Below are 3043 nucleotides of genomic sequence, written 5' to 3'. Positions count from 1 at the left end.
AAGAGTGTGACCCCCCTGTAATTGGAGCACACCCTCCGGTCCCCCTTTTTAAACAGGGGGACCACCACCCCGGTCTGCCAATCCAGGGGAACTGCCCCCGATGTCCATGCGATATTGCAGAGTCACATGAGCCAAAACAACCCTACAATATCCAGAGCCTTAAGGAACTCCGGGCGGATCTCATCCACCCCCGGGGCCCTGCCACCGAGGAGCTTTTTGACCACCTCGGCGACCTCGTCCCCAGAGATTGGAGAGCCCAACCCAGAGTCCACAGGCTCAGCTTCCTCAACAGAAGGCAAGTTGGTGGGATTGAGAAGGTCTTCGAAGTATTCTGCCCACCGGCCCACAACGTCCCTAGTTGAGGTCAGCAGCACACCATCCCCACTATAAACAGTGTTGGTGCTGTAGTGTTTTAATAAAACTGCAGATTAAGATTAAATCCTCTAGAGGGCGCCACATCTCCGCCTAAAGACTGATTCAAACAGGAAAACCTGGAAAAACCAGGAAACAGTTGATAGAGAAAAACTCACTGAGTAAACACCCTGAGGATGAACTCTGACTCCTGCCTTCGTCTCCGACTGAAATCAAACTAACTCTGAACAAGGAGAGCAGAGAGATAACTGAGCAACTAGACACTGGAACACAGACTGCTGCAGGAGGAACAACAAGCAAATCAAAGTAAGTTCATAAAGTTTCTACAGAGAGAAACTGACTTCCTGGTTTGACTTTCTGTCTGCTGTGGTTTCAGCTTCACTCTGAGACAAAATGGCTTCCAGATCAGACGATGATCTCTGCTGTCCGGTCTGTCTGGAAATATTTAAGGATCCGGTTCTTCTGTCATGTAGCCACAGCTTCTGTAAGGAGTGTCTGCAGAAACACTGGAGAGAGAAAACAGGTAGAGCATGTCCAGTTTGTAGGAAAAGATCAGCATCAGATGCTCCTCCCTGTAATCTGGCTCTGAAGAATCTGTGTGAGTCTTTCCTACAGCAGAGAAACCAAAAAGCTTCAGAGGGTCTCTGCTCTCTGCACTCTGAGAAACTCAAACTCTTCTGTCTGGACCATCAGCAGCCAGTTTGTCTCGTCTGCAGAGATTCAGAAAAACACACCAAGCACAGATTCAGACCCATCGATGAAGCTGCTCAGCAACACAGGAAGAAACTTGAGGAAACTCTGGAGCCTTTAAAGGAGAAGCTGGAGCTCAGGAAGAAAGTTCAGGAGGAGTTTGATCAGACAGCAGAACACCTGGAGGTCCAGGCCCGACACACAGAGAGGCAGATTAGGGAGCAGTTTAAGCAGCTTCATCAGTTTCTAGCAGAGGAAGAGGAGGCCAGGCTGGCTGCACTGAGGGAGGAAGAGGAGCAGAAGAGAGGGATGATGAAGGAGAAGATGGAGGCTCTGAGCAGAGAGATAGCAGCTCTTTCAGACACAGTCAGAGCCACAGAGGAGGAGCTGAGAGCTGCAGACGTCTCATTCCTGCACAACTACAAGGCTGCAGTGGAAAGAGTCCAGCGCTGCCCCCTGCTGGAGGATCCACAGCTGCCCTCAGGAGCTCTGATAGACCAGGCCAAACATCTGGGCAACCTGGCCTTCAACATCTGGAGCAACATGGAGACCATGGTGACCTACACTCCTCTGGTTCTGGACCCAAACACGGCTGGTAAAGAACTCCATCTGTCTGATGATCTGAGCAATGGGAGGGGAGGAGAGAGACAGCAGCTTCCTGATAATCCAGAGAGATTTTATGGTCCCTACGCTGTTCTGAGTTCTGAGGGTTTTAACTCAGGGATCCACAGCTGGGATGTTGATGTTGGAGACAGTGAATACTGGAGACTTGGTGTGTTAGAAGAGTCTGTTCAGAGGAAGGGGGACATAGAGTCTGGATGGTTGGTTATATGGTTCTATCAAGGTAAATATTCAGCACGTTCTCCTCCAGCTCCTCCCTCTCGTCTCTCAGTCCAGAAGAATCTCCAGAGGATCAGAGTGAATCTGGACTGGGACAGAGGAAAACTGTCCTTCTCTGATCTGGATACTAACACACACATACACACCTTCACACACACCTTCACTGATAGGATGTTTCCATTTTTCGCCACTGCTAAAACATTAAAGATCGAACCGATGAAGATCTCAGTGATGAAGCAGCAGCTCTGATGATCTCAGCATGAAGATCAAAGTCCAATAAAAACTTATTGATCAGATTGAAACTCTGAGTTTTAAAGAGGAACCTGGAGACGATCTGATCATCTGGAAACTTCTTCATCTGTGATCAGATTCAGATTCATCTCCAGGCTGCAGGAAGCAGCAGGGCAGCGTTAATCTCTCATCTGACTCTTTAGTTCAGCTCTGATTCTAAAATCACTCAGAGTGAGAGGTCTTGTTTTTTTGTTCATCTCTGGGTGATTATTTCTGTTTTTCAGGAACTGATTTATTAAAAATGTGATTTTATTGAATATGTGAGCATAAATGATCTCAGCAATGTGTTCAGTTTACAAACTAAATATTTAATATTAAAAGTAGATATTTATTGTCCAAGCTACATATTTACCTTTTGAATTAAATATTTAGTTTATAACTCCAACATTTATGAATGTATGAAAAATATGGTGAAAATATGACTTTAAAAAATGATCATAAATAAAAATATTGCTGTTATTTTTCATAATGTAATGAATGATTTGTAGGCAGATTCAAGTTTTATTTGTTACTTTTCCTCTTTGAAGCAATAAATATATGATTCCAGTGTTGGTGATAAATGACTCTGTGCTGAAGGTCAGTGTGAGGACAGGGACGTCTGAGTCCAGGTGAAGCTTCGTTCCTAAAAGGTCATTTTGTGTTTCAGCTGGAAAACAGACGTTTCACCTGCAGCTAAAGAGGGAAGAGCTGAACAGAGTCTAGGAAACGTTATTGTGTGATGATTAGTTATTGTAATTAGTTATTGTATTTGGTCTCTGGATGATGTTCTGAGATGCCAAAGATATATCCTTGTATCCTTGTGTTCAATAAATCAGACTCATTTTACCTCACTGGCTCTTTGTGCTGCTTT

At 45.0% G+C, this 3043-nt stretch overlaps 1 protein-coding gene across 3 annotated transcripts; it reads left to right on the top strand.

Moving 5' to 3' along the window:
- The first annotated feature begins 407 nt into the window (after window positions 1-407).
- Window positions 408-3018, top strand: LOC103132887 (nuclear factor 7, brain-like). 3 transcript variants are annotated; one of them, XM_007544658.2, is made up of 2 exons: window positions 408-678; window positions 749-3018. In XM_007544658.2, exon 2 carries the CDS (start codon window positions 766-768, stop codon window positions 2149-2151), a length of 1386 nt encoding a protein of 461 aa, XP_007544720.1. In that variant the 5' UTR covers window positions 408-678; window positions 749-765; the 3' UTR covers window positions 2152-3018. The 3 variants fall into 3 exon arrangements, with proteins under 3 accessions (XP_007544720.1, XP_016523125.1, XP_016523126.1); XM_016667639.1 differs by having other exon boundaries at window positions 408-682; XM_016667640.1 differs by having other exon boundaries at window positions 408-691.
- The last annotated feature ends 25 nt before the right edge of the window (window positions 3019-3043 follow it).

Source organism: Poecilia formosa, unplaced genomic scaffold (assembly GCF_000485575.1).
Source record: "Poecilia formosa unplaced genomic scaffold, Poecilia_formosa-5.1.2 Scaffold1469, whole genome shotgun sequence".
Classification (NCBI taxonomy): domain Eukaryota; kingdom Metazoa; phylum Chordata; class Actinopteri; order Cyprinodontiformes; family Poeciliidae; genus Poecilia; species Poecilia formosa.
Note: the sequence above shows the minus strand (reverse complement) of the source record. Positions and strands in the feature narration are given on the sequence as shown.